Below are 24,843 nucleotides of genomic sequence, written 5' to 3' on the forward strand. Positions count from 1 at the left end.
AAAACCAGAAAATAAGAGAATCGGAGCATTTGATATGTGGTGCTTCAGAAAAATGCTGAAAATTAGGTGGGTTGATAAGGTACAGAAGAGGATATTCTCCACAGAATCAACACAGAAAGGCATATAGGGAAAACACTGATAAGAAAAAGGGGAAAGATCATAGGACATCTGTTAAGACATCATGGAATAACTTACATGACACTTGAGGAAGCTTATTTTTATTTTATTTTATTTGTGAGCCATCTGTCTTCTGAATTGTTTGATGCAGCAAGCCATGAATTTCTCCCCTGTACCATCCTCTTCACCTCACAGTAGCACTTGCAACCTATGTTCTCAATTATTTGCTGGATGTGTTGCTATCTCTGTCTTCCTCCACAGTTTTTACACTCCACAGCTCCCTGAAGTACCATGGAAGTTATTCCATGATGTCTTAATAAATGTCCTACACTGCTGGCACTTCTTCTTGTCAGTGCCATCTATGTATTCCTTTCCTCAGTGATTCTGTGGGGTACCTCCTCATTCCTTATCTTATCAGTCCACCTAATTTTCAACATTCTTCTATAGGACTATATCTCAAATGCATTGATTCTTCTTTTTTCCAGTATTCCCACAGCCCACATTTCACTGCCATATAATGCTGTACTCCAAACATACATTCTCAGAAATTTCTTCCTCAAATTGAGGCCTATGTTTGATACCAGTAGACTTCTCTTGACCGGGAATGGCCTTTCTGTCAGTCTGCCGCCTCTGTCTTGCATCCTCTTTACTCTGAGTGCTTTGTTCTTGGATTTCCACCCTTATTGTTTCCTCTTGGCTCTTTTACATTTTGCATATTATCCATCTCTCCCTATGGCACACCCCTATATTTTTTTGTCAGAATTTTGAACATTTTCCACCATTGGACATTGTCGATTGTTTTCTCCAGGTCGACAAATTCTGTGAACATGTGATTTTTCTTTAGTCTTGCTTCCATTACCAGCCACAACATCAGAATTGTCACACTGGTGCCTTTACCTTTCCTAAAGCCAAACTGATCATCATCTAACACATCCTCAGGTTTTCTTTTAGAGTATTCTGTATATTACTCTTGTCAGCAACTTGAATGCATGAGCTATTAAGCTGATTGTGTAATAATTTTCACACTTGGTGGCTCTTGCTATCTTCAGAATTGTGTGGATGATGTTTTTCCAAAAGTCAGATGGTATTTCGCCAATGTGAATAGTCATTGTGTTGCCACTTCCCCCAGTGATTTTAGGAATTCTGATGGAATGTTATCTATAACTTCTACCTCATTTTATCATAAGTCTTCCAAAGCTCTTTCAAATTCTGATTCTAATACTGGATTCCATATCTCTTCTATATTGATTCCTGTTTCTTCTTCTTCTATCATGTAATGAGATGAGTTTTCCCTCTCATAGAGGACACCAATGTACCCTTTCCACCTATCAGCTCTCTCTTCTGCACTTAACAGTGGAACTGTTACGTCATCAAAAATACATGTTGAACCATGTTTAAATTCGTTGAATCTACATCTAACTGTTGACACTGATAGCAAAGCACCACTATAAATGAAATACATTTTCATATTTATCTAATCACGAGTGGTTTCATTCAAAAGCGAAAAGTGAATTGTCAAACAATAGAGCACTTTTTTTTCATTTTTGGCAAGAACCATAAAGCACATCTTAATGAAATGGCTGCCAAATTCAAACTAATGTACAAATCAGTGTCATTTTTATTTTAATAACAGCACATAGTGGCATCACTACCAACAACACTATTTTCGATATGGAAATGTAGTCAAAGAAGTTTTGCTAACATGACACCTTGCAAAAGCTGACTGGGGATGTACTGTGACAGATTATGTACCCATCCTACACACACTCATTTCACTGTTGAGGAAAGCACAGTGTCATGTGTCCACAGTTGAATGAATGGCCTAAAATTAGAGACCATAAGCTACAGGTAGCCAATGACCTAGCTGAGGTGTACTGTTTTTGTCATCCAGCTGAGATGAAATACTTGTAACACTATTTTTTAATATAAGACTGCTCTTTGATGCATTGATCACTTCTCTGGTGAGAGGTCCCACAGTTGTCTGGTGCTTATTGTGTGACTGGATATGATATAAAATGAAACATTTTGTGTAATGTCCAGACCTCTTCTTAGGTTGCTAGAGAGGAAATTTAAGTGTATTGTCAAATTGGATGTCTTTCTTGTTTTATATCTGTAAGGGATGAGCCTTAAAATTCTTTCCGAGTTCTCTCTTCAGCCTCTGTTTTGGTTATCCAATCTAATTGCAACAGAATATTTTAAAACAAAAGATATGTTCATGCTCAAGTTTGTCTGTTAGTGAATGTGTGAAATGGGAGAGATTGAATATGATTCTAGTTAAAATTATACCTCACCAGTTTTAGCATTTTAGATGGTTTAGAAATACTCATCTGAAATTATTTTTATAAGAGCACTTATTATTACACGGCTAGTCTTTCAAACATGTAAGTACATGCATGTGTGACATGATCATCATTGTAATCTGTATAGTTATGTTTTCTTTAACCTATTGCAGTTAACAAAATTTGAAAATATTTGAAAGCAAACCATCTGAATGCCTCCATGTTCAATACGTGTATGAGAGACTGAGACATGTTCCACTGTTTAAAAGAAAAATCTGTGAGCTCCTGCGAATTACAGACACAGATTATTTTGTGTGCAAATATAGACCATATAATGATAAAAACAGGCATTCTATCCTCACTGAAGTGGAATAATATTGAAATGTCAAAAGATTTCAAAAACCATATACATCTTTATCTACTTTCAGCTGCCTGCTGAAACTCTCTGAACATTTGCAGAATGCGTCTGGCTATCAGTTACATATGCCGATGCCAGGACACACTGTTGGGGAAGTCATGCTTCCTGAGGTCCAAAAAGCTGTTCTGAAACTGGAGCAGCTGATAGAGAACCACGATGTGATATTTCTTCTGACAGATTCAAGAGAAAGTCGTTGGCTACCAACAGTTATTGCGACCAGTAAGGAAAAGGTAAACATTATTTTCATAATAGCAAGCTATGTTATCCTTATCAATTGTAATTACTCATTATTATTATTATTATTATTATTATTATTATTATTATCTTCACTTTCTCAGACGTTAAGTCCAGTTGAAAATGGAGTGACGCGGACCTTGATCAAGCGTCACTTCCTTTTAACTGTACGGTATGTGTTATATTGCATTTAGGAACTTTCGGGTAATTGAACATGTATCAATAATTACGGATTTATGTAGTTGTATATATATGTTTGGATGTAGCTGTATTGCATTGATGTACTGGTGGATATTGTGTGGTATGACTCCTGTAGTTGATAGTATAATTGGTATGATGTCAACTTTATCCTGATGCCACATGTCTTTGACTTCCTCAGCCAGTTGGATGTATTTTTCAATTTTTTCTCCTGTTTTCTTTTGTATATTTGTTGTATTGGGTATGGATATTTCGATTAGTTGTGTTAATTTCTTCTTTTTATTGGTGAGTATGATGTCAGGTTTGTTATGTGGCGTTGTTTTATCTGTTATAATGGTTCTGTTCCAGTATAATTTGTATTCATCATTCTCCAGTATATTTTGTGGTGTATACTTGTATGTAGGAACGTGTTGTTTTAAAAGTTTATGTTGTAAGGCAAGCTGTTGATGTATTATTTTTGCGACATTGTCATGTCTTCTGGGGTATTCTGTATTTGCTAGTATTGTACATCCGCTTGTGATGTGATCTACTGTTTCTATTTGTTGTTTACAAAGTCTGCATTTATCCGTTGTGGTATTGGGATCTTTAATAATATGCTTGCTGTAATACCTGGTGTTTATTGTTTGATCCTGTATTGCAATCATGAATCCTTCTATCTCACTGTATATATTGCCTTTTCTTAGCCATGTGTTGGATGCGTCTTGATCGATGTGTGGCTGTGTTAGATGATACGGGTGCTTGCCATGAAGTGTTTTCTTTTTCCAATTTACTTTCTTCGTATCTGTTGATGTTATGTGATCTAAAGGGCTGTAGAAGTGGTTATGAAATTGCAGTGGTGTAGCCGATGTATTTATATGAGTGATTGCCTTGTGTATTTTGCTTGTTTCTGCTCGTTCTAGAAAGAATTTTCTTAAATTGTCTACCTGTCCATAATGTAGGTTTTTTTATGTCGATAAATCCCCTTCCTCCTTCCTTTCTGCTTAATGTGAATCTTTCTGTTGCTGAATGTATGTGATGTATTCTATATTTGTGGCATTGTGATCGTGTAAGTGTATTGAGTGCTTCTAGGTCTGTGTTACTCCATTTCACTACTCCAAATGAGTAGGTCAATATTGGTATGGCATAAGTATTTATAGCTTTTGTCTTGTTTCTTGCTGTCAATTCTGTTTTCAGTATTTTTGTTAGTCTTTGTCTATATTTTTCTTTTAGTTCTTCTTTAATATTTGTATTATCTATTCCTATTTTTTGTCTGTATCCTAGATATTTATAGGCATCCATTTTTTCCATCGCTTCTATGCAGTCGCTGTGGTTATCCAATATGTAATCTTCTTGTTTAGTGTGTTTTCCCTTGACTATGCTATTTTTCTTACATTTGTCTGTTCCAAAAGCCATACTTATATCATTGCTGAATCCTTCTGTTATCTTTAGTAATTGGTTGAGTTGTTGATTTGTTGCTGCCAGTAGTTTTAGATCATCCATGTATAGCAAATGTGTGATTTTGTGTCGGTATGTTCCAGTAATATTGTATCCATAATTTGTATTATTTAGCATGTTGGATAGTGGGTTCAGAGCAAGGCAGAACCAGAAAGGACTTAATGAGTCTCCTTGGTATATTCCACGCTTAATCTGTATTGGCTGTGATGTGATATTATTTGAATTTGTTTGGATATTAAGTGTGGTTTTCCAATTTTTCATTACTATGTTTAGGAACTGTATCAATTTACGATCTACTTTGTATATTTCCAATATTTGTAGTAACCATGAGTGGGGTACACTATCAAAAGCTTTTTGGTAATCAATGTATGCGTAGTGTAGCGACCTTTGTTTAGTTTTAGCTTGATATGTCACCTCTGTATCTATTATCAGTTGCTCTTTACATCCTCGTGCTCCTTTGCAACAGCCTTTTTGCTCTTCATTTATAATTTTGTTCTGTGTTGTATGTGTCATTAATTTCTGTTTAATGACTGAAGTTAATATTTTGTATATTGTTGGTAGGCATGTTATGGGGAGATATTTAGCTGGGTTCGCTGTGTCTGCTTGATCTTTAGGTTTCAGATATGTTATTCCGTGTGTAAGTGTATCAGGGAATGTGTAAGGGTCTGCAATGTAACTGTTAAATAATTTAGTTAGATGTGAATGTGTTGAGGTGAACTTCTTTAACCAGAAATTTGCTATTTTATCATTTCCAGGGACTTTCCAATTGTGAGTAGAATTAATTGCTTGGGTGACTTCATGTTGCAAAATTATCACTTCAGGCATTTGTGGTATCATCTTGTATGTGTCTGTTTCTGCTTGTATCCATCGTGCATGCCTGTTATGTTGTACCGGGTTTGACCATATGTTGCTCCAGAAGTGTTCCATGTCTGTTATGTTTGGTGGATTGTCTATTTTAATGTGTGTGTTATCTATTGTCTGGTAAAATTTCTTTTGGCTTGTGTTGAATGTTTGGTTTTGTTTCCTTCTATTTTCACTTTTTTTGTATCTTCTGAGTCGTTTGGCTAATGCTTGTAATTTCTGCTTCTTTTCGTCTAATTGCTCTGTCGCTTCTTGTTGTGAGATTTTACCTAACCTTTTTCGTTTTTTTTCCGAGATTTCATTTCTTATAAATTGTGTTAGCTGTCCGATGTCTTTTCTCAGTTTTTCTATTTTGATCTGTAGCCTGTGTTGCCATGCTGGTTTTGTGGGTTTCTTCTGTGTGTTGGTTGGTTCTGATCTCTGCCTAGTGTGTATATTTAGTGTAGTGAGTGCTCCTATATAAACCAGTAGTTGTAACTCTTCCATAGTTGTGTTTTCATTTATTTTGTTGTGTATGATTGTGTTGATAGTTTTTATTGTTGTTTCGACTTGTGGGTTATTTGGTGGTCTATGCAAGAATGGTCTAATGTCTGTATTTGTGTCTTTGTATTCTATATATGTTAGCTGAAATTTTTCTTCTATATCTAACATCTGTGTCACTTCGTGTTCTATTTGTGCTTGTTCTGGTGGCTGTCTTAAGATTTCGTTTTCCTCTGATTGTTTAATTTGTGCGTGGTGTTCTTTGTTTGTTTGCTCTGGGATGTTTGAGTCCATTACTGTATTTTCTTCTTCTTCTGATTGCACATTATTTTGTTCCAGTATTTGTTGTACTTGTTGTTTGATGTTTTCTAATTCTGACTGGGGTATCCTGTTATTTTTTATTATTACACGGATCTGATCAGCTAGTCGTTGTTCTGTTAAAAATTTTAATTCTGGGTATCTGGTAATAAATGTTGTGTATACTTGTGATCTGTATCCAGTTGTGTTGGTTCCTAGGTTTGTTGCTTGGTAATAACAGAACATGAGGTGTCGATTAACTTCATCTGACCATCTCATCCTCTGTCTTTGTTTTCCTTCTAGGGTGGTTGCAGGAAGCATATCCTGCAAAACACCTCTATTTGGATTTAAATCATTTTCCAGTTGGCTAGCAGTGTCGTTACCATTGTGGGCGGGCATAAGGTTCAAGCGTCGTCCCCGACCATGACGGCGCTTGTCCGAGGCTTCTTTAGTTCTGTCCTGAACCAACTAATCACACTAAAAGGGGGGTTAGCCCTATTAGTGGTTTGTTCTTTTCGTCGCCTTTATTATTATTATTATTATTATTATTATTATTATTACTATTACTATTATTATTTATTTTATGGCCTTCATTGGACCACTCTAGTCAAAAATACAAAGTTCTAAACAAGTTGTTACACAGGGATACAATTTGGTTCAACAATAACTTAATATGATATTTAGGTAATATAATTATTAGAGTCTATTCTTATATGAAAGGTGTTTTGCTCTTCTGTCTGCCCAATATTTCTTCATTCTTTCAGATATTTTCTTTCTTTCTTCATCTGAGACCACTCTTCCTGTACTCCTTTTATTGATTTTCATTTGTAGTCTGGTTTGCGGGTCTTGCAGTATTCTGGTTTTCTCTGTCTTGTTTTTTAGGTCATCTACTGTAATTTGAAGTTCTTTTATATCTTCCTTAATTTCTGTGATCCATTTAATGTCCTCTTGCTATTCCACAATTTTTGTATTATTTTTTTACTAATTCTGTTTTCTGGAGTTCTCATCAGATGTCCAAAGAATGAGATGCGTTTCTTCCTGATTGTGCTCATGACTGGTTCTATTTTCTTGTATACTGTTTCATTTGATGCTATTCTCCAATGTCCATTTATTTTATACTGTTTATTTATACATGTCCTAATTATTCTTCTTTCTATTTTTAGTATTCTGTCAATTTCTGCTGTATTAGTTGTTCTGAAGATAGTTTCAGCTGCATACATTATTTCTGGTTGTGTAACTGTTTTATGGTGTTTTAATTTTGCATCTATAGATAGTCTTTTTTGTTGTATGTAGTTTTGGTAATGTAATTTGTGTAGTTCAGTTTTTTTATTCTATTCTGCCATGATGGCTTCTCATTTAGATTGTATGTTATTATTTTGCCTAAATATTTAAATTTATCAACAATTTTGATTTCCTGTTCTCTTATTGTAATTTTGTTTGCAAGTGGTGGATCAGTTAGCATAATCTCCGTTTCTTCAAATGATATTCTAAGGCCTACTTTCTCTGCTATTTCTTGTAGTGATTTCACTTGTTGCCTGGCTTCTTGAATGGTGTTGGCTGGGAGAGCAAGATCCTCAGCAAATCCCAAGCAGTTTAAGCTAATGTCATCTTTTGCACTTCCAATTCTTATCCTCTTTGGATTGTCCTTGTACCATTCTCTCATTATGTATTCCAGTGTGCAGTTGAACAGTAATGGTGATAGGCAGTCGCCTTGTCTTAAGCCTGTTTTTATGAGGAATGGTTCCGAAATTTCTCCTCTAAACTTCACTTTTGATTTGGTGTTGGTTAGAGTGAGTTGTATTATTTTAATTAGTTTTGGATGGAGTCCTAGATTTCTTAAAATTTTTGATACTGAAGATCTGTGGAGACAGTCATATGCCTTCTTAAAATCTACAAATGTTATTGCCAGAGGTTTGTTCCATTTCTTGTAGTATGCCATAATCAATTTTAAACTAATTATCTGCTCTGCACAGCTTCTCCGTGGTCTGAAACCTCTCTGATATTCCCCTAACTCATGTTCTAATTGCTCCTTGATTCTGTCATATAGGATCTTGGATAGAATTTTGTATGCAATCTAGGAGAGAGATTCCTCTGTAGTTGTCTGGGTTGCTCTTATCTCCCTTTTTGTGTAGTGGGTGGATGATAGCTGTGGTCGAATGTTCGGGAAATCGTTCTGTTACCCAAATTTTTGTTAGATCTTCTCCACATGCCTTATAATTTTTTTGTTCTTTAAGAATTTTTTCCACTTCTTGGAAAGTTGGAGGGTCTAGTTTGTTAGGTTTGGTTTTTATTGGGGTATTTATGTTGATTTGTAAGAGTTCTTTGGGTTCCTCGCAATTCAGAAGTTTGTTAAATGCTTTTGCCATGATTTCTACATTTTCCTTGTTACTGTGTGTCATTCTTCCATCTTCATCTTTCAGTATTAGTGTAGGGGCCTCATATTGTTGTAGTTGTTTCCCAAAGATTTTATAGTAGTTCCTGGAGTTGGTTTTATGATAATTACCTTCTATAGAGTTTATAATATCTTTATGAAATCCTCTCTTGATTCTTCTAATATTTTGAGTGAAATTTTTTCTTTCATTTTTTAGGTTGATGGCATTTTCTTCAGTTTTGTGTGTTTGAAACTTTAACCATGCTTGGTGTCTATTATCTTCATGGAATTTGTCACATTCTGATGTCCACCACGCATGTTTCCTTCATGGGTTCAAGGGAGCTAGATTCTCTGCTTCTTTTTTAAGATTAGGCACTAATTGTTCTAGATCATCTGTTAATTTGATGGTTTGTGCTATTTGTTGGTACCTATTATTTTTAATTAGCTGATGTGGGTCAAACCTCCTTTTTATTTTATTAGTTTTTCCGGTCCTCTTCTTTAACGGAGTGAATTTGATTTTAATTTTAACCATATAATGGTCTGAGCCTGTCTCTACTCCTCTCATTACTTTAACATTGTGGATCTCCTTATGAAAATTTTTGTCCGTATAGATGTGGTCTAGCTGCCACTCGCCCTTCCTCCAGTCTGGATGTTTCCATGTTTTAAGTTTACTTGGCTTCCTCTTAAAGTACGTTGATTTAGATATACAGTTGTGTTCTCTGCAGAGTTCTACAAGTCTTTGACCGTTTTTGTTCGTAAATTTATGTGGACTCCATTTTCCAATTATATCTTTATATTTCCTTTCTTTTCCCAACTGAGCATTGAAATCTCCCAATAAGATTTTTACATTCTTTTTATTTACTCTGTTCACAGTTTGTTCTAGAAGGTCCCAAAATTTATTTTCCTCTTCCTTTGTTTTTGTTAGACAATTTTTTTTTTTCATTTGTTGGGGCATGAGCATTTAATATTGTATAGGTTTTATTCATTATTTTAAAGCTTAGAGTTGCAATTCTTGGTGATACTGCTTGGAAATCCGTTACTGAATCCATTATTTTTATGTTTACTAAGAACCCTGTTCCAAACTGGGGACATTGTTTCATTGACCTTGGTCCTGGTTTCCCATTATAAATTCTGTATCCTTGTGATTCAAATGGGTCCTCTGTGGTGTTCCTCGTTTCTTGGATCCCTGTTATTAAAATTTTTTGTTTATTTAGTTAATCTGTGAGCTCCTTGAGTTTTCCGGTCTGAAGTAGTGAGTTTATGTTGTGTGTTGCTATATAATTTATTTCCTCATGTTTAATCTTCTTTTTGTGTTTTAGTGTGCATTTGGATGGTTGCAAACACTTCGATTCGTTGCTGTCTTCTAGTTGACTACCCACTGAATCCGATGTAGCCTTTTTCTCCCTTTTTGAGCAGGACGGTGGAATTTTTTTCCTAAAAGACCTTTCCATTTTTGACTTTCGAAGGTTGTCAACTTTAGTTGGAGCAAGATCCGATTTACAACTACAGTTGTTAACCGCAGAGGGTGTGTTTGGTCCGCGAGAGCTATTTTATTTCACTCGAGTCCGCCAGTAAACCGGTGAGGACTTCCCTATCCGCCACCTGGGATGCGCCACGTAGGAGTATCACCTCTCCTCCTACTATGACAGCATAGTAGGTTCGTGGTGTAATTACTCTATTAAAGGTTACAACAAATATATAGCAGTTAGTTAGAAAACAATTTGTTCACTAATTATTATTTGGTGAAAAAACATTTCGAGTTTCCAGGGTGCTGTTTGAGCCTCTACCACTTCCTTCTGCCCATTATAATCTGTCATGGAGAACATTATCCATTGCCCTTCCTTTGGCAGCGAGGTCATCCATGATCATGTCCATCCAACTGGTTCTGGATCTTCCTACAGGAAGATATCCTTCCACTTTTCTTTCCAAATTTATTCAGGCTGTTCTTGTACCACCGTAGTCTTGATGTCCTTAGTAGGTCTAAAAGGGAGTCTTGATTCCATCTTTCTTTCTTGCCTCCTCATTCCTTAACTTATTCATCATGGTCTGCCATAAAGTGGATCCAAGGAATCTCACTTCTGATGCCTGGAGTGTCAATGACTGTCTCTTTGTGAGGGTGCCTGCTTCAAAACCATAGGTCAGTATTAGTAAGAAGTAGCTGCTGAATATAACTGATTCCAGTGGTGAGTACCATAATATTATATAAAATTACAAAGCTTCAAGACAGATCAAAACTGTGTGCTACTTTGAAGCTTGGTACTTTAACCTTGTCTTACACAGGCAATCATCATACTGCCTGTGTTGCCCAGGCACAAGCTATGGTGTGCCCTCATGTTTTTTTTAATCTACCCACACTATCCTGCAGAGTGAAAGATCTAATTCAGGAATAATTTGTAGAGTGCAATTAAGACATTGCCCTGCAGTATCCCTTGTTCCAGGAGTGAAAGCAGGCTTCCATCAAGTTTGTAAAGTAGGAACAGGTAATGGCGGAACTGAAGCTGTGAGGGTAAGTCATGAGTTGTGCACTGATAGCTCACTTGGTAGGACCATTGCCTGGAAAGACAAAGGTTCCAGTATCAAGTCCTAGTCCAGTACATAGTTTTTAATGTCAAAAACAAGTTTAAAAACAGTGCACATCCCACTGCAGAGAGAAAGATTCATTCTGAAAATAACATTACGCTTTTTCATAAGAATGCCTCCAATAGAATGTGTGTTATTTCAGGGAAATTTCCCCCTGAAAGCTGCATCACCAAGAACATTTATTACAATGTGAAAGTCACTTCTAAGAAATGATATCCTGCTCTAAATAGAAAATTTTACAAAATTTACACTCCAGTCGCATTTTGCACAGTATAAGTTAACGATCGTTGACTTGAAGTTTCTTTAACAAAGCTACGGTTTACGTAATTATGGCCTTTAGGTTGATGTACTTTATCCATCAGGGTAGTGAATCATATTAAAGCGTCTGCTTCCAGAACACAGAGAACTGCACTGGCTCCAGATGAAATCCGCTTTGTGGATAAACAACAGGAGTGGTGTGCTGGCCAGCCTGGATGTGGTTATTAGGTGGTTTTCTATATCCACCCAGGTAAATACTGACCTGGTTCCCTCATCACACCTCAGGCACATAATGCATGAGCACTTTGGAAAACATTGTCACATTTAATCACTAGTTTCAGATAGAGAGGGTACACAGATTCATCGCTTGGGTGTCCTGGCAGTAGCTTTAAAATGCCTTTGGGAGCAGTGACTCCATCATAATAATAACCTATACACTGATATGGTTTGTGCTTCATGAAAATTGGAGAATTACCATACCAGTCCCAACTCTGCACTGGCTGTATAAAGAGTCCTGGAAAGATAGAGAGGGAGGCTGATGTATTTTGAATACAAAAGAATTTGATAGGTTTCCAAATTAATCTTTCTGTTATCAGTGGTCTATACACAGACCCTTGCCTTCACAGGCAGTGCTCGTATTGAGTGATTTGTCAAGTACATCTCTACATCTACATCTACTCCGCAAGCCATGTGACAGTGTGAATTTCAGTGACAACTGTGTTTGATGACAATGCTGATGGACACTACTGAAGGCTCAGAACTAAAACCAAACTGATGTGACTTAGCATTTAGTAAGGTTTTATTCATCAGGTTCACTGTGTAAAATTGTGTACAGTAAAATGAGATATAAACTTGCCAACTTTAATATATAAAAAATGTATATCCATTTTGCAGAGGTTAAAGGTTTATGAACTGTGGTGAAGAGTAGTGGAAAATGTTGCACCATAAAACAAACTTCAGAAACAAAATACCATGTAAGTTAAATGGAAGATGTGCAACAGCTGTATGAAAAGGGGTTATACACTAAAAGTTTGACATAAATATTTCACATTTTTTGTCAACCCTGAAATGATGCTCCACAATGTCAGTCACAATTCTCTCTTTCACCTGTACCACTGAACACTGCAGTAGATAATAAAGCTTAAATGATTAAGTTGTGAAGTACATTATGTGATTGTCCATTACAATTTTTGTTTCTTTTGTCACAAATTATAATTCCAAGTACTTGTTTTGACTGTTAATCAGTCTTCTTCAAATCTCAAAAGGATAGAAGAGCAAAATTCCTGCTTGTAGTCTGTTATAAATACATGGGTCAAAGAGAAGGGAATGATCCCAATCATTTGTTCGATTTCATGTGAAGCAATATTCACACAAACTCAGTGCTGGCTGTTCACTATAGTTTACCTGCTGACTTCAGCACATTAAAAAATCATCTTTCAAATGACACGTCAGATTAGATACAATATTTCATTCCTTAAACTAGTGTTTTTACTTATGTTTACATGCCTAACATGTTTCTAAGGTACTTGGTTGAATACTAGCTGACATAAACATGGACAGCACTGAGCAGAATAACTGTAGTTCATTGTTACAGATTAAGTTTCTATGATATGCTTGTCTTTAATTAATGTACATCTTGATTCATCCAGTCTCTGAAGGTTGTCAGTCTTGATGGGATTTACGGTACATAATGACTGAATGAATGAATGAACGAATTCATAGCCATGCGGAGTGGCCACGCAGTTTGAGGTGCCATGTCACACATTGCGCGGCCCCTCCTGCTGGAGGTTTGAATCCTCCCTCGGACATAGGTTTTTGTGTGTTGTTGTTAGCATACGTTAATTTAAGTAGTGTGTAAGTCTAGGGACCGATGACCTCAGCAGTTTGGTCCCTTAGTATTTCACACACATTTGAACATTTAAATTTTGAGCGAATTCATATCCTGTGTCCAGAGAAAAAATTCAGATTAAAACTTTTAAAAACCAGAATTTAACAATACAATCAAACAATTTCATAATATTGTTGAATTCAACAGTACAAATTGATATCTGTCAATGCAAGTAAAATAATTTGTGATGATGATTTATTTTTGAAATTCTATGAACATTTAATTTCTATGTTATTAATTTTATTTGTATCTTTCAGTTAGTGATGACAGCTGCTTTGGGCTTTGATACATTTGTCGTCATAAGACACGGGATGCGCAATCAGAAGAAGGATGTAGCTGTTGCACCAGATGGTCCTCAGCTTGGATGCTACTTCTGCAGTGATGTGCTAGCACCTGGGAATGTTAGTATCAATTTAAATACTTGAACATTTAATTTTGCTTGATAAGATACTTTATTTATCATTTAATCTAATTTTTACTGTTGTGTATTCCTTCTGGTTTACAGTATCATTACCACTTGGAGAAACAAATGTTTGATGCAGTTTTAAAGGGTGCTATTTCATTTATTCCTTAGCAACATCCTAATTAATGTAACCAGTTTTCTCAAATGCTGTGCAGAAAACTGGAGGGGGGGGGGGGTGGTAACTATATCTGCCAGTAAACTCCAGGTATACCGAACAAGGTGGCGCAGTGGTTAGACACTGGACTCACATTGAGGAGGACGACGGTTCAATGCCACGTCCGGCCATCCTGATTTAGGCTTTCCGTGATTTCCCTAAATCGCTCCAAGCAAATGCCGGGATGGTTCCTTTCAAAGGGCACGGCCGACTTCCTTCCCTGTCCTTCCCTAATCTGATGAGACCGATGACCTCGCTGTCTGGTCTCCTTCCCCAAACAACCCAACCCCAACTCCAGATATACAATCCACTATCCTCTACCACAAATAGAACTGATAAGAAATAGCCACACAATCTTATGGCAAAATGGAAATCCATCATTGTCAGCCGTTTGACATCCACCATTGCTAGATAAAGGTGCTCTCTAGATGTATTCTTGCATTATGTGGTTTTCAGGAATTCATACCCAATTTGTTTCTACCTTCCTTTCTAATGTCAGCTACCCATCTTCTGTAGATCATCATTTCATTTTTTTCCTGTGTTTTGAATTCAGCACAGAATGACCTTGGTACATTCTATATCCATTCATCTGGCTACATCTACCTCCATTTCATTTCCATTAAAGTCATAATTACATCTACACATCTGGCTAATACTTAGCTCCAGAATGTGAAATTCCATCACTGCCAATAGACTCATTTAAATGTGAGAGTACCAATCATAGTTTCTGGAAATATCAGTTCCTTATGCTGAGATGAAAGAGGGATGGTTCGGAAAGATTAGAAAAGAGTGACAGGTAACTCAGACCACAGGATAAGAGGGAGCCAATTGCTTTCAGGACAAGTGCAAACCCCTCCGTCTGATTCCTGGTCGATATTTTTTTCTCTCTCTTAGTAATTCTTAACATTCATGTCTCCATTGTTCAGTAATGCTCCAGTTTTTTTAGTTATGTTTGCAGTGAAAGTATGTGTATCGCTGCCATAAGTCAAAACTGGTAATACCCATTGATTGTAAATTTTCTTTTTCATGTATATTGGGAAGTTAGTTTTCACTCTTGTTTTTTATGTCTTTTTCCTGTCAATCCGGTCATTGTCTTCAGCATCCTCAAATATATCAGCTGCTTTTGTGGCTGCATTATTAATTTTGTAAAAATGAGAAGTCTGCAGTTCCTTAGATTTATCACTCACTCAGCACACTTTCATAGGTCGGGGAATATCTGCCTCTGGACTCCTACAACATACCTCTTGCAAGAATCCTTTCTTACCTCACCTGTGGCATGTTATGCACCAATGGGGACACATGCTGTGAGTATGGTGAGGGAAACAATATTTACAGCTATGCATCAGAGCTGCTGCTGACACAGCCCATCACATTAGATGGGGTTGTTTATGAGGTCATCTGGCTTGTGGAGCAGTGAGGGGGACTGTCGAAGATGATGTGATGTTTGCGTGACCAGTGCCCGCCAGGGGGCATGCTGCACCATAACATACCTGATTAGTGTGCCCACATAAATGTTTGCACAAACTTTTAAAACTTGGGCTTTTAAAACTAGTGCTTCATGCTCATCCTCAGTCCTGCAGACTGAGCCAGTGAAGCCCTCCCAGCCAGGGAAACCCAAGGAGCAGTGAGAGAAATCCAAAGAGAAGACGCCTAAGACCAAGGAAATTGTGGTGGAACCCACACCACCATTATCTACAAGCTCTGCGTCTGAGGATGGGGTGGAGATTCTGGCGTCCACTGAGGACCTAGATCTCGCCAGAACCTCAGACACAATGGATATAGACTGCTCAGGCAAAAAGTCGGTGGCAGCAGGTGACTCTGAGGCCTCATTGAATGTTCCATGCCTTCCCAGTCTCACAATAACGTCATCCTCCAGTGGAATTGCGGCATTTTTCCACCGCCTGGCTGAGCTACGACAACTGTTAAGCCTTACACCTGCTATCAGCATTGCCCTCCAGGAAACCTGGTTCCCGGCAATGCTGACCCCTGCCCTCCATGGCTATAAGGGATATTAAAGGAACCATGTGACTATAATTGAGTGTTGGGTGGAGTTTGCGTTTATGTCCTAAACTCAGTCTGTAGTGACACTGTGCCCCTTCAAACCCCTCTTGAAGCTGTGGCTGTCAGAATAAGGATGACACAGGAAATAACTGTCTGCAATGTATATCTTCCTCCAAATGGTGCAGTACCCCTGAATATATTAGCTGCACTGATTGATCGAGTCCCTAAACCTTTCCTACTTCTGGGAGATTTTAACACCCATAACCCTTTGTGGGGTGGCACCGTGCTTACTGGGCGAGGCAGAGATGTCGAAACTTTACTGTCTCAGTTCGACCTCTGCCTCTTAAATACTGGGGCCACCACTCATTTCAGTGTGACTCATGGTAATTACTTGGCCATTGATTTATCAATTTGCAGCCCTCTATCCACTGGAGAGCACATGACAGCCTGTGTGTTAGTGACCATTTCCCCATCTTCCTGTCACTGCCCCGGCGTCAGGCCCATGGATGCCTGCCCAGATGGGCTATAAACAAGGCGGACTGGGAAACTTTCACCTCTGCTGTCACTGTTGAATCTCCCCCACATGGTAACATCGATGTCATGGTTGAGCAGGTGACTACCACAATTGTTTCTGCAGCAGAAAACACGATCCCTCACTTTTTAGGGTGCCCGTGGCATAAGACAGTCCCTTGGTGGTCTCACCAGAAGTCGCTGAAGCAATTAAAGAACGTCAGTGAGCTCTACAGTGGCATAAGCGGCACCCTTACCTGGAGCACCTCATAGCATTTAAACGGCTCCGTGCCCGCATTCACCAGCTTATCAAACGACGGAAGCAGGAAAGTTGGGAGAGATACTTCTCAACCATTGTGTGCCATACATCACCTTCCCAAGTCTGGGCAAAGATCAAACGTCTTTTTGGGTACTAAACCCCAACAGGTGTTCCCGGTGTTGCCATAAATGGCGTGTTATCTACCAATGCAAACGCGGTTGCCGAGAACTTTTCTGAGTGCTCGCTTGAGCCTGTTTGTTGGAGAATTACCCCCCAGCCTTTCGCACTCTCAAACAGCGGCTGGAACGGAAAGTCCTCTCATTCACTACATGCCACAGTGACCCCGTAACATGCCATTTACAGAGTGGGAGCTCCTCAGTGCCCTTGTACATTGCCCCAACACAGCTCCTGGGCCTGATCAGATCCACAGCCAGATGATTAAACATCTCTCATCTGACTACAAGCGACATATCCTCCTCACCTCCAACCAGATCTGGTGCAATGGCATCTTTCCATCGCAATGGCGTGAAAGCACCACCATTCCGGTGCTCAAACCCGGTAAAAATCCACTTTATGTCAATAGCTATCAGCACATCAGCCTTACCAACGTTCATTGTAAGCTGCTGAAACAACCTGGTGATGTCATATCCTTGCCACATTGTATGAGTGTGGTCTCTGGGGCCTGCTCCCGATTTTTATCCAAAACTTCCTGTCGCTCTGTGCTTTCCATGTCCAAGTTGCTGCCTCCCATAGTCCCATCCATATCCAGGAGAATGGAGTCCTGCAGGGCTCTGTATTGAGTGTCTCTCTATTTTTAGTGTCCATTAACAGTCTAGCACCAGCTATCGGGCCGTCCATCTCACCTTCTCTGTATGCAGACAACTTCTGCATTTTGTACTGCTGCTCCAGTAGTGGTGTTGCTGAGCTGCGCCTACAGGGAGCCATCCACAAGGTGCAGTCATGGGCTCTAGCCCATGGCTTCAAGTTTTCAGCTGCAAAGCCGTGCGTCATGCAGTTCTGTCGGCATCGTACCATTCATCCGGACCCAGAACTTTAACTTCATGACGATCCATTCACTATAGTGGAGATGTATTGATTCTTGGGACTGGTTTTTGACACTCGATTGACGTGGCTTCCTTATCTTCGTCAGCTTAAGAGGAAGTGCTGGCGGCACCTCAATGCCCTCTGTTACCCCAGCAACACCAGTTGGGGTGCAGATTGCTCTACGCTGCTGCAGCTCTACAGAACCCTTGTCCAATCCCGAATTGACTATGGGAGTGTGGTTTATAGTTTGGCAGCGCCCTCAGCATTGCATTTACTCGACCCTGTGCACCACTGCAGGGTTCGACTAGTGACAGGAGCTTTCAGAATGAGTCCGGTGACCAGCGTACTGGTGAAGGCTGGCATCCCTCCATTGCAAATCAGACATGCACAACTGCTTGCCAGTTATGCTGCACACATTCATAGTTCTTCTGAGCATCCGAATTACTGTCTCCTTTTCCCACCCGCGGTGGTCCATCTCTCGCATCAGCAGCACAGGTTGGAGCTAACAATTGCAGTTCGCATGCAGTCCCTTCTCTCCGAACTGGAGTCCTTCCCTTTACCACCTCTACTTGAGATCCATTCACGTATGTCTCCATGGTGTACGCCTCGGCTGCAGCTTCGTCTGGACCTTTTGCATGGCCCTAAGGACTCCGTTAACCCCGCTGCTCTCTGCTGTCACTTCCTCTCGATTCTTGATGTGTTCCGGGGCTCTGACATGGTTTACACCGACGGTCGATGGCTGATGGTCACATAGGCTTTGCGTATGTTCCTGGAAGACATATTGAACAGCACTCCTTGCCAGATAGCTGCAGTGTTTTCACTACAGAGCTGGCGGCCATATCTCGTGCTCTTGAGCACATCCGCTCATGCCCTGGCGCGTCATTTCTCCTGTGCACTGACTCGTTGAGCAGCCTACAAGCTATCGACCAGTGCTACCCTTGCCATCGTCTGGTAGTGTCCATCCAGAAGTCCATCTATGCTCTGGGATGGTCCCGTTGTTCAGTGGTGTTTGTGTGGACCCCAGGACACGTCGGAACCCAGGCAACTAACTTGCCGACAGGCTGGCCAAACAGGCGACGCGGTAACCACTTCTGGAGATGGGCATCTCCGAAGCTGGCCTGCGTTTTGTCTTATGCCGCAGGGTTTTTCAGGCTTTTGGAGACGGAATGGCATAACAGTATGCACAGCAAGCTGTGTGTCATTAAGGAGATAAAGAATGTGTGGAAGTCTTCCATGCGGTCCTCTCACGGGGAATCAGTTGTTCTCTGGCAGCTTCGTATTGGCCATACATGGCTAACACATGGTTACCTGCTTCACGACAAGGACCCACCTCTGTGTCACTGTGACTCCCAAATGACAGTCATCCACCTCTTGCTGGACTGCCCATTTTTAGCCGCTCTTCAGCAGACTTTTAACTTTCCCAGTTCCCTACCTTCAGTGTTGGGCAACAATACCTCAACAGCAGCTTTAGTTTTACATTTTATCTGTGAGAATGGGTTTTATACTTCTATGTAGGTTTTAGCACATGTCATTTGTCCCTCTGTGTCCTCCACCCTAGTGCTTTTAGGGTAGAAGTTTTAATGTGTTGCAGAGTGGCTGGCTTTTCCTTTTTATTCTCGTGGTCAGCCAGCCCCTTTATCTGCTTTCTTGTTTTACTCTCTTCTGTTTCTAGCATCTCTCAGTTGTTTTCTTGTCCTCTTGTGTTACTTTTGGTGTTTGTTGCCTTTCCTCCGTTCTTGTGGTTTTTCCTTTCTTTCCATTTTGTGTTATATGTCTCGTCCATTTTATTCTCACACTTGTGGCATTGTTTTATTAGGAACAAGGGACCGATGACCTCGTAGTTTGGTCCCTTGCTCCCTCTTTTAAACCAACCAATTCCTCCTTTCAATCAAATTGTGTCACACATTTCTTCCCCCCCCCCCCCCCCCTCCCAATTTAATTCAGTATCACCTCATTAGTTATTCAACCTACCCATCTAATTTTCAGCTTTCTGTTGTAGCACCATATTTCAAAAGCTTTATATTTTCTTCTTGTCTGAACTGCTTATTATTGTAAATACCAAAAGTCTTCCACAATGTTTCGTGTCTCATTTCCTAGTGTCCATGGTGTCATGTGATGTAATTTCACTACAATCCATGCTTTACTTTTGTTGATTTTTGTGTGGGGGAAGAGGTGGGGGCGGGGGGCAATGCTGCCCATACCTATGGGCCGTGGCCCCTCCTAGCTCTCAGAGAAATGAAAGAATGTAGTGTATTCAGGTGTTATCCCAGGTCTAGTCCCCACTTACAAACTGTTGTATGGACACCCTTGGAGAGAGAGAGAGAGAGAGAGAGAGAGAGAGAGAGAGAGAGAGAGAGAGAGAGAGGGGGGGGGGATGTTCATAAGGACAGGAGCCACCCCTAGCCAGCCACATCAGCAAGGAATCACATTCCCGTATATGTCATCCAAGCTCAGTTCAACTCGATGCCCAGCCAGATTAGAGCAGTTGTTGTGGTAGATGTAAAGCTCTGGGTACTAAATTTTACATACTGCATTCTACCAAATAACTTTCAAATTTCATTACGTATTCTTCCTAGTGTACTGTATATACACAGTAAGTAAAATTTCATTATTTGCTTCATTTGTGGTGTTGCAACTTTAATGGCCATAAATATGGGTATGGTTTAAAGATAGAACAGGACATTTCACAGATTGGATAGGCACCTAATACCAATTTGGGAGTGATGGGAAGGCCTGTGGATTAGAAGTTCCTCCTTTCCAGGCATGGTAATAAGAAGTCATTGCCCTGGTCAGTCATTTGCTCCAATCCATTGTGACGGGCTGGGTGCTTCTTTGTAGTTGGTTCATGGGGGTAGTTGAAGGGTTATGGGCCTGTATGGATATGGCTTAGAAGATCTGCTCGTTTGCTAGGTTTGGAGGGTAGTGCCTGCCTGTGAAGTCCTTAGTAAGAATTTCAGCATACTGGGCCAGTGTTCATCATAGGAGATTTGCTGTCTCAGTGGCCCAACTATACGTGAGATACAAGGGTGAGTCAAATGAAAACCTTAAATTTGTAATAACAAATCAAAATTTCACACTGTTATCCTGTAAGTTCGTAAGCGTGCTACAAACAGCGTGCAGAACGGCCTGTAGGTGGCAGCATAGTGCAGATGCACACATACCGTCGCAGTATCAGTATAAAGATGGCCGCCCCACTTGCAACTTGCACCAGGGAAGAACAGCGTTCTGTTATTAGGTTTTTGCGTAGTGAAGGTGTGAAACCTATTGAAATTCATCGACGAATGAAGGTTCAGTACAGTGATGCATGTTTGTCACAGCAGCAAGTCTACGAATGGAGTAGGAAGTTCGCAAATGGTGTGACTTGTGGAAGATGCTCCTCGTCCAGGTCAGGCACAATGAGTTGTGACTCCACAGAATGTTGCAGCAGTTGAAGCCATAGTGAAGGAAAACTGCTGAGTGACACTGAGTGACATTACAGATTAGTCATGGGTCAGCACACCACATTGTGCATGATGTGTTCCAGTTTCACAAAGTGTCTGCAAGATGGGTGCCACGGCAACTGACTCCTGAAATGAGAGAACGATGTGTTGCTGCTTGTGAAGAACTTCTTTGGCACTTTGAATGAGAAGGGCGTGGCTTCCTTGCAAGAATCGTTACTGGGGACGAAACCTGGGTTCACTTGCACCAACCGGAAATGAAGAGAGCGAGCAAGGAATGGCGCCATTCCTCATCACCAAAACCAAAGGAGTTTCGAACAGAACCATCAGCTGGGAAGGTTATGCTGACTCTCTTTTGGGATGAAAAAGGCAACATTTTGGAGCATTACATGCCTAGAGGGACCACTGTCACCAGTGAATCATACACATATCTCCTAAAAAATCATCTGCGGCCTGCAATCAAATCAAAGCGACGTGGATTGCTGTCAGCAGGTGTCCTTTTGCAACATGACAATGCAAGGCCCCACACTGCCCATACAACAGTTGCAACAATCGTAGACTGCATTTTGAGTGTCTTCTTCATCCACCATACTCACCAGACCTTGCCCCAAGTGATTTCCATGTGTTTGGACCACTCAAAGACGAAATGGGAGGAAAAAAGTTCCATTCTGATGAAGAGGTATGCCATGCGGTGCATGAGTGGTTGCACGGACTGCCAAAAGAATTTTTTTCTAAAGGAATTTATGCACTTTGTCACTTTGTAAGTGCTGGAGGACTTGTACCACTGAGCGTGGGGGAGATTGTGTAGAAAAGTGGTGCAGCTTTGTACCACTTCTGCACAATAAATAATATTTAAAAAAATATTTAAAGTTTTCATTTGACTCACACGCGTACTTTGTACTGTGAGAGGAATGGTACCTATCAAAAAGAAGGTACTATTAATAGTTGGTGTGCTTAATTTGGACAGAGAAGGATAGGGTGAGGAACAATCTGTGTCTGTTTGCTGATGATGTTATAGTATATAGGAAAGTATTGTTGTTGCGTGACTGTAGAAAGGTACAGGATGACTTGGACAGAATTTCTATTTGGTACACTGAATGGCAGCATGCTGTCAGTGTAAAAAGCTCGGAGTTAATGAGTAGGAAATATAATATTGTAGTGTTCAAACACAGTATTAGTGGTGTGCAGCTTGACAAAGACAATTTTATTAAATATATAGGCATAGCAGTGCAAAGCGATATGAAATGGATAAAGCACATAAGAGTAGTAATAAGGAAGGTGAATGGTTGACTTTGGTTTATTGGGAGAGTTTAGGAAAGTGTAGTTCAATTACAAAGGAAACCGCATATAGAACTGCTGTGCAACCCACTGCTTAAGCATTTGGGATGTCCACCAGGTCAGATTAAAGAGGAGGAGGAGGAGGAGATTAGTGTTTAACGTCCCATTGACAATGAGGTCATTAGAGATGGAGCACAAGCTTGGATTAGGGAAGGATGGGGAAGGAAACCAGCCATGCCCTTTCAAAGGAACCATCCCAGCATTTGCCTGAAACGATTTAGGGAAATCACGGAAAACCTAAATCAGGATGGCCAGAGATGGGGTTGAGCCCTCATGCTCCCGAATGCGAATCCAGTGTGCTAACCACTGCACCACCTTGCTCAGTCAGATTAAAGAAAGACATTGAAGCAATGCAGAGGTGTGCCACTATATTTGTTACCAGTACAGTTGATCAACACAAGAGTGTTGCAGTGATGTTACATGAACTCAAATGGGAATCCCTAGAAGGAAGACACTGTTCTATTCATGAAACACGATTTGAGAATATTTAAAGAATAGACATTTGCAGCTGACTACAATACTATCATATTGTCGCCAATGTACATTTCGTGTAAGGAACACGAAGACAACATAAGAGAAATTGGGTCTCATGCGGAAGGATATAGACCAGGGTCGGCCAGAAATTCTGCACGCGTGTGGTGCTCCTGCACATGTGCAACTTCCGGGTCACAGCGTGCACGCCGCAGCTGTCAGCGTTCATGTAGTGCATGTTTCTACCCACAGATGTCGCTTTATCCAGTTGCTGGGAGAGACTGTACCGGCGCATTCTAGTGCTCTTTCCACAGCTTGCATGCCAACCATGGGAAGGTATTTAGCGTATTAAACATTTAAAATACTGTCACAGTCTACTCATTGAGACGTCTACTTTTATGTTAACAGTTTAACCCAGTAAGACAAGTAATACAGTTAACAACCGTGGGTTTTTATTAAAGCAGCTTGACTGACGGCACGTAAATACGCGTAATGTTTTTGATCTAGTATTTAAGAAAGAGAGCACTTAGCAACTTCCAACGAACCTTATTCATGATTTCAAATAACATTAAACTAATGCAAGGTTTCCTATAACTAATTCTTGGTGCCCTCAGTTACACTCACATAATTTCTGTCTCACTGACATCTGAACAGAATGATAACCGCAGACCTCTCGATGATCACCTGTTTTTTCAATACGATTATTGCTCATTTTTCATCAGTTCCGTCTGAAATGTGCATAATAACCGACAATTAGATGAATGTTATGTTTTATCGACTTCAGCTGGGCGTAGCCCTTCACACATTTTTTTTAAAAAAAAAAAAAAAAAAAAAAAAAAAAAAACCACCCTAAATGTAAGTATACATTGGAACAATCAGTTTAATGACCAACTTTCCTGATAATAATGTAACATGGAGCAGAACGAGGCAATAATGCACAGTTAGTAAACAATAATTTTTAATTATGAAAGGAATAAATCCAAACACGTATATCACTGGTCATGAGAAATGATAATCGAGTTGATGTGTCTCATCCATTTTCTTAAGGACATTTAATTTTGCTTGCCGTTCTTCACTGTTGAGTACACTACATTCGTCTTTGTGATATGTATTGTAGTGTCTTTCAATTGAAAACTTATGCTGGCCGCCTATTATTCGGCGGCATAGCAAACACTGTGAGTTTTCATCAACGGCTACAAAAAAGAATTGCAGTTCCCAGTCGTTTTTAAACGACTGAGAACATAGATCTTCCGTCCTTTGCTTTTTCACAGTACCTGCCATTTCTCAGTACTTCTCTGTTAAGTTTACGGTTACCAGGGCTAAATGAGACTTGGTATGTTGCGCTCTTGCTTGTACCACATAAACAGGCAAGTGGAGCCGCCGCCATTCATTTAGGACACATGTCTAATAACAGATGTCGCTGTCGCACACGTGCGCACATGTGCAGCACTTCCGCACGTCTGCACACTGTGCAGCGTTTGGCTGGCCCTGATATAGACAGTTGTTTTACCCTCACTCCAGTTGTGAGTGGAATAGGAAAGAAAATGACTCGTTGTGGTACATGATACCCTCCACCATACACCATATGGTGGCTTGCAGAAAATGTGTGTAGATGTAGATGTCGAATGAAGATGATTGGGGATCAGATGTTGAGGCTGTGGATGACTGAGGATAGAGTTTCATGGCCCTGCATCCAGACTATAGAGTGATCGCCAATGAATCTGGACCAGGCTAAAGGTTAAGATTCTTGG

General features: G+C 39.9%; 1 protein-coding gene across 1 annotated transcript in view; it reads left to right on the top strand.

The window, feature by feature from the left end:
* Positions 1-24,843, top strand: part of LOC124774092 (ubiquitin-like modifier-activating enzyme ATG7) — a 107,293-nt gene that overhangs the window by 37,820 nt on the left and 44,630 nt on the right. Inside the window, exons 8-9 of the mRNA XM_047249454.1 lie at positions 2,856-3,044; positions 13,673-13,816. Coding sequence (XP_047105410.1) covers positions 2,856-3,044; positions 13,673-13,816 — 333 coding nt within the window. The remainder of the gene's footprint in view (positions 1-2,855; positions 3,045-13,672; positions 13,817-24,843) is intronic.

The sequence above is a fragment of the Schistocerca piceifrons genome, chromosome 2 (genome assembly GCF_021461385.2).
Source record: "Schistocerca piceifrons isolate TAMUIC-IGC-003096 chromosome 2, iqSchPice1.1, whole genome shotgun sequence".
NCBI classification, from domain to species: Eukaryota; Metazoa; Arthropoda; class Insecta; order Orthoptera; family Acrididae; genus Schistocerca; species Schistocerca piceifrons.